General features: G+C 38.3%; 1 protein-coding gene across 1 annotated transcript in view; it reads right to left on the minus strand.

Moving 5' to 3' along the window:
- LOC103769713 (transmembrane protein 117-like) overlaps positions 1-14,412 on the minus strand; it is a gene marked incomplete at its 3' end in the record, with an annotated part of 91,929 nt that extends 77,517 nt beyond the window's left edge. Inside the window, exon 1 of the mRNA XM_008936937.1 lies at positions 14,136-14,412. Coding sequence (XP_008935185.1) covers positions 14,136-14,412 — 277 coding nt within the window. The remainder of the gene's footprint in view (positions 1-14,135) is intronic.
- Positions 14,413-15,675: the final 1,263 nt, after the last annotated feature.

A 15,675-nucleotide genomic window follows, 5' to 3' on the forward strand; every position in this document is an offset into this window, starting at 1 on the left:
GAAGTGGAGGTTGACAGAAAACAGCCACCCACAAGTAACCCCAGGGCTGAACCGGAACTCAAAGGAGATTTAGATTTGACCACGAGCTTTGCCAGAACTGCTACAGGACTAAGGTGAGCAGTGCTGGCTCTGGGACGCAGTGCAGGGAATGTGAGGGTCACTACTAACTGTGCATGCTGAGCCATCCAATGCTGGCAGCGAGCAAGAGAGAAGAGATTTACATTTCTTGAAGGCAAAAAAGTAGTCACTTGGTCAAATACAGGAGACAGCAGGTGTCCTAACAGAAAGAGTTTGAGTTTCAAAGGAAGTGAAACAATGCTCATTCTAATAAAAAAAAAAAAATGAACTAGACTCTCTCGTAGTCAAGCACAGGGTACACTATTTTTTGTCTACATCCACTTGTCAGCTGAACAGTCATACACAGGAGGTTCCTTCTCTCTAGTTCTTTTCAGAAGTGTAAGGTATGCAAAGGAAGAAGAAACTCTGACCAGAGACAATCTTTCTGATTTAATCTCAGCATGTGCAGATTAAGCATGGAGTTTGTTTTGCTTCTTGACTTCAACAAGTATTTGCAACCATGTTGTCTGTTTCCGACACCGTGACTAAATCTCAGAGTGCAGAAGCGGGAGCCCCAGGGGTTACACAGCAGGTCTGCATTTCCAACACAGGAGGCAACTGGGCAACTGATGCTGTGGGACCAAGAAATGTACTCCAGTGACAAGAAAGACAACTCCCTAGCCTACAATGAAATAGGGCTGTACATACTTAGACCTGAGCACTTTCAGACTTGGTGAAAACCACTGTTTTCATTAGCTATATACTTCTCATCTAGCACCTGTATATGCATCTGGACAGTCACTTGCCTGAGCACGAAAAAGGGATACAATCACTTAATCAAGTCCTGTATCAGTAATAGTATGTCCTGCAAGCTGCACAGATCTTACACAGGAAAGCTGATTATTATTCCACCAGCCTCAAAACAGCCTTAGAGCTAGGCAGCCATATTTCTAACGAGGGACTGAGTGGCACTTGAAATATTTTGTAGAATATTGTGTCCATTGTTACAGAAGCAGCTGACAAACCCCAACTCTGTTAACTTCACTCCAGGTGCCCAGCTGTCTTACCACCCTTTTGCCCTCCTACCATGGGATGGAGGATGCACAAATACTAGCTATTTCAACAAATCTACTTCATAATGGTACAGCCAAAACAAGTGATATGGGATGCGCTTTCACTGGTTAAATGTTTGCAAGACCTGTTTCAACTCTGGGCTGAAGTTTCCAGATGGTGAAAACTTTCTTCAAGGAAAAAAAGGTCAAGTTCCCTACTTTGATAACACAGGATTATGCTTAAGGAATTAAAAAGCAGAACTATAGTTATATCTTCTTTTATCCCCTTCCAAACCAGACTTTCTGTATTGGACATTTTTTCACACAGTTGTAAAATTCAGAGGAACTCCATGAAAATCTAAGTAGGAATATGTTTCATAGACACAGCTTCCACTAATGCACAAACCTCCTGCAATGACATAATATTAAGCACTGCTCATAAATCCTAATTTGCCTTTCTAGAAATAGCATATCATTCATTTGTATTAGGTACACTGTATAATGGTGTCCAAAAAGGATTATTTACTTCACACAAAATGAAAAAGTAGAAATCCACAATACCAGCTAAACCACTAGATCCACTGTATTCAGTAGTAAATTCCAAATATGTGAATTTTAAATCATTTGATACTACTTTATTTATAAAAATAACCATGGCAAATACTATACTGAGAAATATAACTTTGTTAGAAATACACTGAATGGAGAACCTGTGTAAACAGTCAACAAAACTTTGGACAAAATAACAGTTCCATAGCAAATTTCCTCCAGAGCTAAATCAGAGACATAATGAGCCAAAATTTTCATTACTAAAAAAAGGCAAAGGGTGGGTAGGTTCCACAGTAAAACACACAAAAATACTGTTTCACAGTAAGTGCATAAAATGCTAGTAAGCTAGTGGAGAAGGGCAGGGAGTACTGTAACTGAAAAATGTTTTAATTTTTCCAAATATATTCTTTTACAGTATATACAAACAAAAACAAACTCAGGTTTGTTTTTTCCTTTGTTTTTAAATGAACTGCCAATGTTATCACAAAAATAGTGTGTAGAAATATTAATTACTATTCTTCACCTAGCATATTTACATTGCCTGAACTCAGTTTAACTAGCTGCCATATTCATTCAACACCACTAGAAGGTGCTGCTCTGTTGAAAGATAATTATTTCCGTCTGAACTGCTTCCCAAAGCTAATCTTCCTCTGATAACTGTGGTTCTGGCCCGTTGTTTACACACATTGCAATTGCAACAGCCACCCCTGTTAATACAACAGCAGGACCTCGTGGGCCACAGGCATTATTACCACAGCATGAGAATAACAGACCTGTTATCACTCAGGTTTTTGACAAATCTGAACCCCAGCTGAGCAGGACTCCAGTTATTTTTGCTTGGAGGTGAGAGATGGAAACCATGGTGGAGCTGACTCATTGTAAAGAGCCGCAGTTTCTGAAGGTTAGGAATCATAGAATCATTTAGGTTGGAAAAGATGTTTAAGATGATTGAGTTCATCTGTAAGCCTAGTGCTGCCAAGACCATGAAATCCATTCCTGGAGTCAGTTAAAGCACCATGGATCCCTAGACAGATACTGGCATGCTTGTCTGAAGTCCGAAGGCAGAAGGGGAGTCCAACATATAAAAAAGCTGTAAGGCAACCATACAAACAAGCATGTCACCTACACCAATTCCACACCAACAGTCTCAGGACATCAAACCGCATCTGGAAATCCAAGCATCTATAACTCATATTACATATATAACCTTATATGAGACTCAACTAAGATTTAGTTTGATACCCAGAAAGGCATTCTGATAACCTCTGGGTACACACATGCTGCCTCTGTAAGCTCTTCACATATACAATAAAAAACTTAACTGAGAGATGAAATAATTGCCAGTTTTTCTAATAAAAAACTTCAGCTTGTACAATGTCTAAAGAGTTTTAAGTTTTGTGTCATCTGGGATTGGGTAAGATTTTGATTACCCAGTGGGAAAGAAACGGGAAAATAAGTTTGGACTGACCAGCTAAGACAAGATTCTCTTTTACCTGTAACCTTTGGACAAAGTCTAAAAGTGACCACTAAGGAATGCAATGTCTGGCCATAGTTTGAGAGCCTGGATTTCATCAACTCTTTTACCTCAGACAACAGTCACTAGAAAGGACATTTTTACTGACAGAGGGTAAACGAATAAATTCACCATGCAGTTCACACAGTTTAAACCATTACAAACTAAGGGAAAACAAAACAAAACACACAACTCAGGAAGAAGCTTCCTTCTGGTAAGGAGACATGCATGTAGCCTTTCTCAAATTTTAGTATCACAAGGGAAGCAAGCACAGTATTGTGCTCCACTGGAGCACTTTGCAGAGGCTGTTGTACGAGGCAAGCCAACTAAACTTAGAGGCTACTTAAATAAGAGTTTGATTCACCAGACAGGTCTGAATGATCAAAAGACAGAAAGGTGCTGGTGAACTGTTTGGGATGAAAGCCTTTTCTACCCACCTCTATATTTGAATATGGCAAAAGACTGTTCCCTGGGAAGTCTAATGCTACTATAGAAAAGCATTCCACCTCTAAAAAGGGCACCTGCCCAACTTTCACATGGACGATAATTTCTATACTTCAGGATCCAAGAGAAAGAGAAATAAAGACATATGAATGATGCAGCTTTCAGGTCCAGAATGTTTTATGTGTGGCATGACAGTGCACAGTATCTTAGTCTTCAAACAGCCAAAAAAGAGCCATCCATCTTGAGACACTATTGTCTTGACAAGGAATAGACACAGAAGACAGTACATGACACTTGTTTCCTTGAAGTTATGAAGCACTTTCTGAGTTTTGCTGCCAAACGTTTCCAGCTCTGTCAGAGGAAGATCCTTTCCCTCCAAGAGTAAGCAATTCACACCTCTTCAGTAGAGTCAAAAATGTCTTCACTCATTTCAAAGTTACATTTATTTTAGGAATAGCTTGTCAGACTACATGCAATGCATCTTATATGTACTGAAAGTAATGACCATGAAGGAATGAGGAATGGCCACAAAGATCATCAGTGGGCTGAAACACCTCTCCTATGAAGACAGGCTGAGAGAGTTGTGGTTGTTCAGCCTGGAGAAGAGGAGGCTCCAGAGAGATCTTATTGCAGCTTTTCAGTTGTTAGAAGGGGCCTATAAGAAAGATGGGAACAGAACCTGTTGTGACAGAACAAGGGGTAATGATTTTAGACTAAAAGAGGGTAGTCTTAGAATAGATATGGACTAGATGAAAGGAAGATTTTCTAATGATGAGGGTAGATGCCCCATCCATGGAAACATTCAAGGTCAGGTTAGATGGGGCTCTTGAGCATCCTGATCTAGTTAAAGATGTCCCTGCTCACTGCAGGGGGGTTGGACTAGATGATCTTTAAAGGTCCCTTTGAACCCAATTATTCTATGAAAAATAACTATAAATTTTGTCTGGAGGCATTTCCAATAGCCACAAAATAACTACTGAGACTCCTTGAGAGGTCTAGTTACACAGGACTTCAATTTCAAATAATATGAATTATTTAGTCACAAAATGAATAGTGCCTTTCATAGTGCCAAAGATACCTAAGTGACAGTGACATACTTAGGAATACACATGCTCTTCATTCTCTGAGAAAGTGGTCCTTAAAGGACATCACCTCTCCATGACACCTCACAACAAGAAAATGGCTAGAACAGGTTTAACTTGCTTCCTCAGCCAGACAAAAGAGTGTAAGGTGACTTTACGGCACTTCTCGCCTCTCTTGAGGGAGGTTTGCAACTATAAAAATGAAGAAGAGGGGATGAATATATACTTACATTGAATATACCTCAGAGTAAGTAATGTGGAAAGTCCATCTCTCAGTTTTGGTCTTCTAATGTAATTGAATCAGGTGTCAACCTGATTTCCAGGGCACTATCCACAGGAGAAGGTGAGTGAAGAACCAGTGTTCTGCAGCAAACAGGGTAACTGTTTCCAGGGGAGAAGTCTTGTCTGGAGTAGCTGATTTATGGAGAGGTACTTATACAATATCAATGGAAACAGAAGAACTAAAAATGTATTAATTACCACCAGAGAACACGATATCAGATAAGAGTTTTGCAGGAAACATATGACAATAATACAGCATTTGAGACCAAAGGGATTTTGGCTCTCTGGATTTCATGGGTGTTGGTAGAACACTGAGGGTAATACTTTCTCAGGTACACTGTGGAGCAACCCTGTGCAGGCAGCAGTGCTGCAGTGTAGCCCATTTCACTCTGAAGAGAACACTGATGTCTCTATTTGTTCTAGTATGTGCCACTACCAAGTCAATCAGCAACATAGTCTCAATAGAAATTTGCTTTTTTACATGCAGCCTAAGAGATGGAAATCTATAGGTACACCCAAGAGAGTAGTACTTCTGATTTAGTTTTTTAATTTAGATAGGTCAAACAAAAGTGACCTCTAATTTAGGTAAAAATTGCTCCACCTTTGGCTGCCAGACAGGAGGCACATAGGACATAAGCATGGCCCCAAAACATTGGTATGTGTAAGAAGAACACCAGCAAAGTGGGAGGCATGGAGAAAACTATTTGCAGACTTTGTTTTTATTTGCTATATGAAAGCAATACAAAACTGAATGCTTTGCTAAGCTCTGAATTCCCTAGATCAGGAACTCCACAGAAACTCCACATAAAATACTAGTTTTCAGTCTCTCCTTCACCTTCTGTAACTCCAGTACATTACACAGTCAAGAGTCAATTAAGATCTATATTTTTTGTCACAGATTAGCAGGAGAGCTAGAATATTTGTGTGAGTTTTTTAATTAAAGCCAGGATCCCTCAATTTTTAGGCCTTGTTCCCTTTTTCTCAAGTAAACTAAAATTAAATACTGTTGCTGATGTGACTTTCTAGGAATATCTTCCTCGATACTGTCTTGTCTCTTTACACTGTCTCCTTGTCATTATTCTCATCTTTATTACCTGTTTAGTATGTTTGACCTTGGCTGAATCTTGTACAGATTTAGTTTCTTCTTTGCATTAATATTAAATTAAAGTGTGCTTCATAGTAGCCACACATTGCATCAGTGTCCCACAAATAGAAAGCATTATTTAGCATGTGCGTAAGTGAGCCTGCAAAGCCCTAAGCAGCTGTCCAGTTTGAAAGATCATACTCCAGTGTTGCAGTGAAAGATGAATTCAAAGCATTTTAAAAGATAGGAAGACCTTAAGCAGAAGAATCTGCCTCTTTTCAACCAACAGTTGGTTTTTAAAAGTTTTATTTTTTTCTAGGTTGAGGCAAATGGCCAAAACCAACACCTTTCCCAGTATCTTAAAAGAAATAGCAGGATGAAGGAGTCAGAAAATTCAGGAGTTTATGAATACATGTGAAAATTTGAGAAGGATTTGCTTCTTAGTTACAGGTAGGCAGGAACAAAGACTACTGCAAACCACTACCTTTTATTATTTGTCTTCAGAATGACTGTCAAAGGCATCTAAAAATAGACATATTTTTGTTTGAATTCTGAGCAAATTGTTGGGGGTTGGGAAACTATTCTGGGAGTTGTCAGTACAGTCTTTTCTTTTCCTCTATTTTTATCTCACCACTCATTTAACCTATAAAGTTTGTAATATTTTAATGTCTTATAAATCATCATCATAAATAGCTGATAATCACATCTAAATCAGGTACTTTGCTATAACTTATTCAATGGTCAATTTGAATATGCCAAAGATATTAATTTTTTTAATCATTCCAGGTGATTAATAGGTGGATACATCCATCAATGCATACAAAGCAACATACAAAAATGAAAATATGGCTGTAGCTTGTAATTTTTAACTCATGTCTTAATAAATTATTTTTCTCCCTCTTTATTTGCATATGTAAGAACTCTTAAATTCCTGTTTTGCTGAGCTTAATGGAGGCCACCATTTCAAACATGTTAAATGTTTTATGATATTAAAATCAAATAGGAAAACAGTGTTTTTCTCATTACAATTGCCATCATTAAAATACCCTCCTAACTAATGTTAATTGCCATCATCACTTTTACTTGCAAACTCAAAAGAAGAGTCGTGCTCCTAAACACCTATGTAGACATCTGCTCCCAGAGACTGGGCTGCTGCATAGCTACACTAAGTGTACTTCACAACGGCACTGACAAACCATAACATGCTGGTGCTTGGGCTGCAACAAGTGAGGGTTACTTGTGGATTAAATGTTAAAGTACTCCTAGAAGGTAGGTATGTGATACATGGTGGAATTCACTCGGCTTAGGAATAAAATGCAGCTGTCTCTGGAGTGAAACATGGTAGATGGGTAAGAACATCTTATTTTACTCACAAAACAAAGGAAATTATAATGCTTTATCTGAACTAGGCTTTTGAGAAAATTTGGATGAAAAGACCCTTGTTTGTAAAAGCCTCCTGTGATCATTACTTCTTTCAAAGAGTTACTCACCACTTAACTGTTCCTGCCTCAGTTCCCCCTACCCTGAAGGTTTGCTGCTACCTCTACCCAAATGACCAGTGTGCCCCTGGGAAACTCCTTTCTCACTTGGAGGTACCAGGGAGAGTGCAAATCCTCAGAGCAGGTAAGTCTCTGTTGTTCCTGCCATTACGTGGCAGGGACTACCTAGTGGGGAACAGGGTATGGCCCCTTCTGATGAAAAGAGAGAAAGAAGAACACAGAAAGCTGTTTTCCAGCATCTAAAATGAGGTTATGTGCCTCGTCTGCCTCAGCAATCACATTTAGAAATACTGGGTTACTGCCCTACCTGCCCCATAGGGAACAGTTACTGATCCCTCCTCCCTAAAAATCACCCTAGTTTGTTCTTTTTTTTACTTTTGCCATAGGCAAAATGTCTATGAGAAATTTCTAAACCACGCTTACCATTTAACAAATAGTTCTTAAGACAGATGCACACGCTGACTTGGAGTCCAAGCAGAATCACACAAAGAGAAATGTTGTCAGGTATGTGAAGGACCTTTATGTCACTCTGACAGCCTAAGGGGACCTTTGAAAGGACACAGCATGACCACAAAGATCACATTCTCCTTGGAGCACTCCATGGGCACAAGGCAAGGTGATGTTTCACATTAACCCCTTTCCACCTCCTGGCTGTACGGAATAAGTACAGAAGACATTTGCCCCTCCACTAGGTTTCACCTGCACTATGCCCATCAGGCCACTTATGCTAGAAATAAGCTCACTTCTATTTCTGGAAATCAGGGAACTGAGACATATTATTCCTGTAAGTGGCAGCCATCATTCCAAACTCACTCTCAGTATCAAATGCAAAGAAAAATCTGAAAGTCATGTCAAAAAGATCAAAACACAGAGTTGACACATCAACATGAAGTAGCAATGAACTTATTTTTAGTTTCCAGTCACTGGATGCTAAATATTCTCTAGAGCCTTCCCATTACAGACAATCTGACACATGTAGCTCTTCTCAGAGTCTCACGCTGCTGCTTGAGGAGTGGGATACACACCTCCACTAGAATCAAAGCTTTCACTGAAGAGAGAAAAACCTTTTTGTAGCTGCTGCCTGTACCTCTCCAATTAAACTCTACAATTTACTACCCAGAGATAATATGGTATGAGACTGATTCCACAACTAATGCTAGGAGCAGACGACAGCAGTCTTCTCATTGAGTCTGAAGAGAAAGCGCAGTAAGATGTTATAGGTCTTCTAAAAATACAAGAGTAAAAGAAATTAGGAGGTCACTGGCTTGCTTTTCATTTATATTTGAAAAGTCACTTGTGGCCTCCCTCAAGATTGATGTAAAGTTTATTTTAAACTGACATCTTAATTACCGGCAACGTGCCAGAGCTGGAATCTGATGAGCCTGCACCCATTCAGTGGCTGGCTGCAAGCTTCTCCCTTTTCATGATTTTTTTTTGTTGAAGATTCTGGCTCTCAGAAATGCTTGCTCACAGTCATTTGTGTGTTATTATTAGCAAACTGTTAGATTGGCCCCTTGGCACACATTTTGTAGTACCAAAATAATCTTATTGTATTGCTTCAATATGTTACTGGAAACAAAAGAGGTGAACTGACTGTGAAGCTACTACAGTAGACCTTGAATGCCTTCAACAGCATTAACTTGATCATGATTGAAATTCATAGTGAACAGGTTCCTGAAGACAGTATTTTTTTACCAGCTATCAGATTGGTTGCTTTCTATTAGGCTGAAGCCATCAATTAAAAAGAAAAAAGAGGAACAAATTTGCTGGGTATTACATGACAGATTTTATCATAAAGTAAGATACAGAACTGAGAGCAGAAAGGAATATGCTCTGTCACTCAGGTTAGAATTTTATGGAAGTATTGCCATACATCCATCACTTGTTCCTGCAGATGGTGGCACAACTGTTCTTATAACTACTATCAAACAAGAACGGGAAACAATCTGGCTGAAAAACAACCATGCAAAAATCCTATCTTTGGTTTGTTTGTGTTTGGGTTTTTTTTAAACAGATCGCATTTGATTCATTAGCTGCTGCACATGTACTGCTATGAAAGTGATATGTCACAGCAATACTAACAGCACTACCACAGCTCAGATTTTACACTAGCATGACCCCAAATATATCAGGATACTAATTAATCATGTATGTACTATTGTACAAATTTATCCCTTGTCTGTTCCATCTAACATACTAACTTTTCTTATGTTGTGCACTGTCATCCTCATTAAATCCCATTCTCCCTAATCTCCTCTTGCAATCTGCATACTTTCCTGGCCTCAGTTGATACACACTTAAATGTATGCATAAAAGCAGGCACTGAAGAGTCTGTTTATAATGGGTTTGCAATATATTTTACAGCCTTCCAGATAAAATGTTTGACAAAAAGAGTAATGCTTCCAGACAACAGGTCCTCAGTGGGTGTTTTGTTTGAAACTGTCATGAAATTGCTCCCAGCATGGCACTACTCTCCATTAAAAACTCTGCAACATTAGTGTGCAACCACAGCTCAGTGCAATTCCTATAATGACTGCTTTATTTATTCACTCCACTGTCTGTGAAGCTCAGATTATCATTTAATTCTAAATAAACTGCATACTGTGGACATTTATAAGAGCACAACCCATTAAATCCAACACTTCTTCGACAGCTCTAATTTGCTTGCAGTATTATGATAATTCCCACTTTGAGAAAAATGGCTTTAGTTCTATGTATCTTGTTTTCCATAATTTCTTATAACATCTTAAGTATTTAGCTTCCATCCACACCATTTAGAAAGGCTCTTACAAATATAGATCTAGGCACACTCATTGGCAACTGAATAAAAGCCAGTTTCTGTAATCACAGGCTTTTAATCAGATTTAATATGTCTTTATAATCACTTAGAACTGGAAAGATGGGCAGGTAGAAACAAGCACATTTTGTAATAGGTATGTTCTAAACTCTGATGTATCTAATATGCAGCATACAGTAAGGGTTATTACACATGGAAAACAGACAAAGTGAAACTGCTGGACTGAAAACATTAAGGTATTCTTTTTCCAGGTATACTGCACATTTATCCATACTGCTGAAAGTCTATTCAAATGAAAGGTGATTTTATATTTACACAATTGAACATATTTATATATATTGATGAAAAAACGCACAGCCTGAATTTTGGGTCAAAAAACCTCCCTCTGAACTCAGAATTTGGGCCTGAGGTTGGAGTACAGAACTGCAACCCATGCATATGCCAAGAAGGTGTCGACTAAAACATACACTTTCTACACACTAAACCCTGTGCTATTTTCCAGGCAGTGTCCCACAGCAGTACGAAAAGTGTGCAAGAGCTTGTTCAGGAATTTATTTTAAGCTGGGATTTAAGATTTGAATGCATTTTCTGAATGTGTAGTGTCATCAAATGATGTGGGTTTGTAAGCTCTTTCTGCTTTTAACCAAGCAGAAAACAAGAAATCTCTTAAGTGCAAAGAAGTTGATGCTTTTCCCTGCCTCAAGTAACTCTCTCACGCAGAACAAAAAATAACAGGAGCCTATATATATTTATTTTTTATTTCCCCAAATTTCCAGTATTCATCTATGACCTTTCATTTTCCATTGCAAAATACAAAGTACGGCAGAACAAAATATCTAAGCAAATAAAAGATATTCATAGTGATGAGTCAAAAGAATATAGTGGATAACAGCCAAAAGACAATTTTAAAATTCTTTTTTTTCTGATCATATGCCATAAAGATATAGAGAATGTACTAGATAAAGGCTGTTTTCCTTAAAAAATATTTATAATGGAAGTTGTTTATCAAAAGAAGTTATTTCTGGACTGAAGAGCAAGAAATGTAATTGTTCTCTAATCTTGTTTTAAGTCACAATCAGTGTCTTGAAGGAGTCCCTGAAGAGGTTGCTGTTCAAAGCCTGCAATGAATATTATCGACAGAAAACATCCCAACAAGTTCTCTAGTCGAGATACCTACTTTCAGGAATATAGTTTACCTACTCCCTTATCTCTCTATAAACTCTGAGAGATAAAGCCTAAATAATGTTTGCAGCACCCTTGTCCTTCCACTTTTAGAAATACAACATTCTTTAACTTATTTCTGTAATTTTTGTAGTTCATGGCAGTCATTGCTATCAGACAACGGCTGTCAAAGATGGTAAGCTGTATTATGACGTAGATCTTGCTACACTATTTTTCTAGTCCATATGCAAACTCAGCAGCAAGAAATACAGAAGTCAAGAGACAAAAGAGCAGGAAGGGCGCAGAGAAATAAAATCCTTTCCACTACTCTTGATCTAAAGTGAGATGTGCAGACCAACCCTTCTCAATTTCAATTTGCAGCCTACAATGTGAGCCAAGATCTGACAGGGGAAGATTGACTGGTGCTATTTGGTTTCATGACTGCAGGAAGTTATACACAGACCACAAGAAACAACCAGTCACCATTTCTTCTACAAAGAGAATTTAGCAGAGGGGAAAAAAAAAAAAAGAACACACGTTACAAAATAAAATTGTTCCAAACAATTATTCACAAAGAAAAATAACATTAAATAAAAATAAATAAGTAATAAAAAAAAAAGGACAGAAGCAGCAGCTACTTAAAAAGATAAACTTACACCCATATTGGTCACCCAGACCATAACCATAAATACCCATAAGCCAGCACTGCCATCAGGGGTAGGAATCTCTTGCCTGTTATTCCGCCCAATGCTGAGTCCATCTTTGTGCTGCCACAGATACTGATATGACCAGAGATATGATCCTCCCAGAAATAAAAGATGGGTATTGCTAACATGGGTAAGTTCCCTATCCTGTTTCACTGAGCAGCTGCACAAAAGCACAAAGCAGCAGACACTGAAGGCTGGGCAGATCTTCTCCTTTTGGCAGCAATGCTGATTCAACCACTTTAAAATTTATGTTAAGCTATGTCCTATCTGTGATATACACTTAGAAATGCAGAAGGAATTATCACAATAAGCTACCCAGAAAGAAGACAGAGTCAGACTAGAACATACTCCCCAAAGAAAAATTCATATCTTTATGAAGTCACAGCCTATAACAACTTGTTACACTAATTGTCTAGCTTTTCACTGACAAAAAGATAAAGTGCTGGCTATTTGCCACTTCCAAGCACTGTACCTTGCACTGCATTTGCTGGGTGGAAGGTTCTGTCCTTCAAGTCATGTTTGAGCAAGTCAGCCTCTAATCTTCCCTTTATCCTCTCAATTCTCTCACTATAGGGTTTATTGCCCAATTTTATTATCAGTTTCATTACTTCTCCCTAATCTCCAATTTAACAAAACCATTCCTCAATTGTGGAAAACATTATTGCCACAGTGCTTGTTCCAGCATCCAGGAGTTAAGGTAAAATGTCCTCTTTGTGGGGACATTTTATATTTACCATTACATTATAGTAAAATGTCCACCGAATAGCCATCAAGATGCCCAACTATTTTTCAGAATAAATGCCTCAAGAGAAGTCAGTATTAAGAGAAGCTTCTCAAAATTGCTTTGCTTGTTCATTCTTGACATAACAGCTTTACATTTGATTTATTGAAACAATAGCAGCTCTCTGTCTATCTTAATAGAACGAGACAAACTAAGGAAATGGGCTATCGCTCATGTGCTTCGAGGTGCTCCAGTAACCATCCACCCTACAGTCCTTCCAGTATAAGAATATAGGACTAGTTCATCTAGACCAGCAATAGCACACCTAGAATCAGATGTTTCAAATAACAGTCCAGCTGGTGGGACTGAAGTAATCTTTCCCATGATTTCTACTTTTCTCTAAAACTTAAGAGACAGCCTTGGCATACAACAATACCAGAAAAAAACATCTTCTACATTTACTACATGATTCATTTAAAACAATGATAGATATTTTTGTATCTTTATGTATTTACAGCTAAATTCTCAGTCTCAAGTTAATCCAGGGTCATTCCATTCCTTTTAGTCAGTCCATGTGCAGTAAGTTCCCCAGTTTAGTCACATCTTGCGTGCAAAAGCATTCACCGACATGCTTTTTTCCATTTCCTACCTTTCCATTTCACTCACTCACTCACTCATTCCTGTACTAGGAGACAGACAGGTCCTGTTTTTCTAGAATTCCTGTTTTCACATGGAAGCTCTTCAGGACAGCTCTGCTAACACTAACAAAAGCCTTTGCTTCCACTTACAGGACTTTTGATAAGACATGTAGTGATGCTGCCCCAAGAAGCAATGCCATTTCTGCAAATCACTCAGAAAACTATCTAATAAGGTTGAAAAAACAGTCTGAAGATGCAAAGGAGTCTTTTTATAATACTGAAAATCACTGACCTCTGAAGTATTTAAAACATGCCAGCTTCCACTATTTTTGGCCTTTATGGACTGAAATAATTGTGAATTATGCCCACAGAAGTAGACATGACATTAATTTCCACAATGATCTAAGCTTTGATGTGCAGAGTTTTCTACAGCTCTAAATAGTTAAAGCCATAAATAGCAAAGCTTACCAAGTTGCCACTAGTAGAAAGCTAGAAGGAGAAGTCAGAAAGACGTTATCAGGAATTCAGTAGGTGCACCAAGTAACTTACCAAACAGGCGCTGATGGAAGAGAAATTTCCCAGCTATGAGTCCTGTGAGAATGGCAAGCAGCCACAGAAGCACCTTCAAAAATCTCCAGCCTCCTCCTTCAGGGTATTTATTTGTTACAAAGGAGAAACAATTACCAACAACAATAACATTGGCTTCTGTCTGACTGTGAGATACTGGGTCCTCAGCAAATATTAAGAAGTTAAAGAAGATCACTAAGTAAGCCACAACTAAGCGAGACCACGGGTGCTGGAAGTAGTAGCGGAAGTCTTTATCCATCCTCAGATACTGCAGAACTGTTCTTTGCCTGTATGGAAAGACACAAATACACAATGTTAAATATATAAGCAAAATTCGTGGATCTTAGGAGATAAGTGCACATTACAAAAATCCAATCACTGTACTTGTGTCATCAGTCATTTTTAACACTTCCGACTTGACTAGCAGTGACAGGTTCGGTCAAAAGATACTGTCATATCCAAGTAGAGAAAAACTCAAATTTCTGCCCATTCCGATGTAAAAACAACAAACAAATATATATATATATATATATATATCACAGCACAGGAATTTTAGTCTCAAACATTTCTGTGTTATCTCTTGCGAGGAACAGCTCCATAATGGAACATGAAAATACAGCATTTAAGAACGTGACCAGCTACATGAAACTCAAAAGTGACTTTCCAGCCACATTCCAAAAAATACAACACAGATTTCACAAATGTCCATGTTAAGACTAAATCAAATCTTTCTCCATACAGGAGACAGCCGGAACAAGCCCGTAAATCCAGGGAGGTCTTCTACTGCCTTACCTCCTGGAAGCTCACAAATGTATAGCCCAAGCAATAGGAAAAACTTGTTTTAATCTGAAGGAATACCGTGAGAGAAAGTTGATAGAACTAATCCTTGCCAGTCAGGCAAGTCTGTGGAAATCTTTCCGTCGACTTCAGGGAGTACACCTATAATTATGCATATTTTCAAAACCAAAATGCAATACTTCCCTGAGCACAGACTGTATGAATATAAAAACTGTATTTTGAAACTTGCCTACTTATGAAGTACTGCTATGGATAAATGCAACTAAGCATGGTTAACGTTTCAGTTGTTTACCATTTGACTTCTCTTTCTTTTATTCATGACAAATTAGTTGCTTCACTCTGTTGAACCACTTTGTACGAACAAAGATACAAGGCCTTTGTGTTGTGGAACACTGCAATTATTCAACAGACAGAGTGTAGGAAGCAAAGAAAAAAAAAATTAAAAAAAGAGTATCTAATAATATTGCTTGTTTATTACAGCAGGATCCTTGAAGGATACAGTGTACTTAACCGAACAGCACAGATTTTCGCAAATGTCATTTGCCCTGCAGGGAAAAAAAAACCAAACCAAACACAAAACAAACCAAATCACGGCAAAAGACCTAAAGAAACCAAATCAACTACTCATCCTCTCTTGGACTTCTGACTAAGGATTGCTTAGCAAACTTGCAAACAGCTTGAATTACAACGTCTCCCTTCAGGCAGTCCTTCAAAATCATTTATA

The sequence above is a fragment of the Merops nubicus genome, unplaced genomic scaffold (genome assembly GCF_000691845.1).
Source record: "Merops nubicus isolate BGI_N331 unplaced genomic scaffold, ASM69184v1 scaffold5033, whole genome shotgun sequence".
In the NCBI taxonomy this organism is placed as follows: domain Eukaryota; kingdom Metazoa; phylum Chordata; class Aves; order Coraciiformes; family Meropidae; genus Merops; species Merops nubicus.